This window comes from Phaethon lepturus, unplaced genomic scaffold, assembly GCF_000687285.1.
Source record: "Phaethon lepturus isolate BGI_N335 unplaced genomic scaffold, ASM68728v1 scaffold49308, whole genome shotgun sequence".
Lineage (NCBI taxonomy): Eukaryota > Metazoa > Chordata > Aves > Phaethontiformes > Phaethontidae > Phaethon > Phaethon lepturus.
In genome coordinates, this window is record NW_010557824.1 from 1 (window position 1) to 304 (window position 304).

The 304-nt window shown below is 59.9% G+C and overlaps 1 protein-coding gene across 1 annotated transcript in view; it reads right to left on the reverse strand.

The window, feature by feature from the left end:
* Positions 1-54: 54 nt before the first annotated feature.
* Positions 55-304, reverse strand: part of LOC104625276 (collagen alpha-1(I) chain-like) — a gene marked incomplete at its 5' end in the record, with an annotated part of 733 nt that continues 483 nt past the window's right edge. The window contains one exon of the mRNA XM_010292861.1: positions 55-293. Within this exon, the coding sequence (XP_010291163.1) occupies positions 55-293 (239 nt within the window). The remainder of the gene's footprint in view (positions 294-304) is intronic.

The following is a 304-nucleotide window of genomic DNA, read 5'->3' on the forward strand; positions in this document are numbered from 1 at the left end:
TTATTATTATTATTATTATTATTACTCTCTCCTGTTACGCGTGGGGCGTCCGGTTTACAAGAAGCAGACGGGGCCGATGTTGATGCCGAATTCCTGGTCTGGAGCGCCAACGTCCATGGGAGCCAAATCGATGATGGGCAGGCGAGAGGTCTTCGTCGTCTTGTACTCGATGACTGTCTTGCCCCACGCGCCGGTGTGACTCTGCGGGGAGGTCGGGATCAGCCCCGTCCCCACAACGCGTCCCCACCGCCGCCACCGCGACCATCCCCCGCACCACTCACCGGGCAGCGGACCTCGCTGTCAC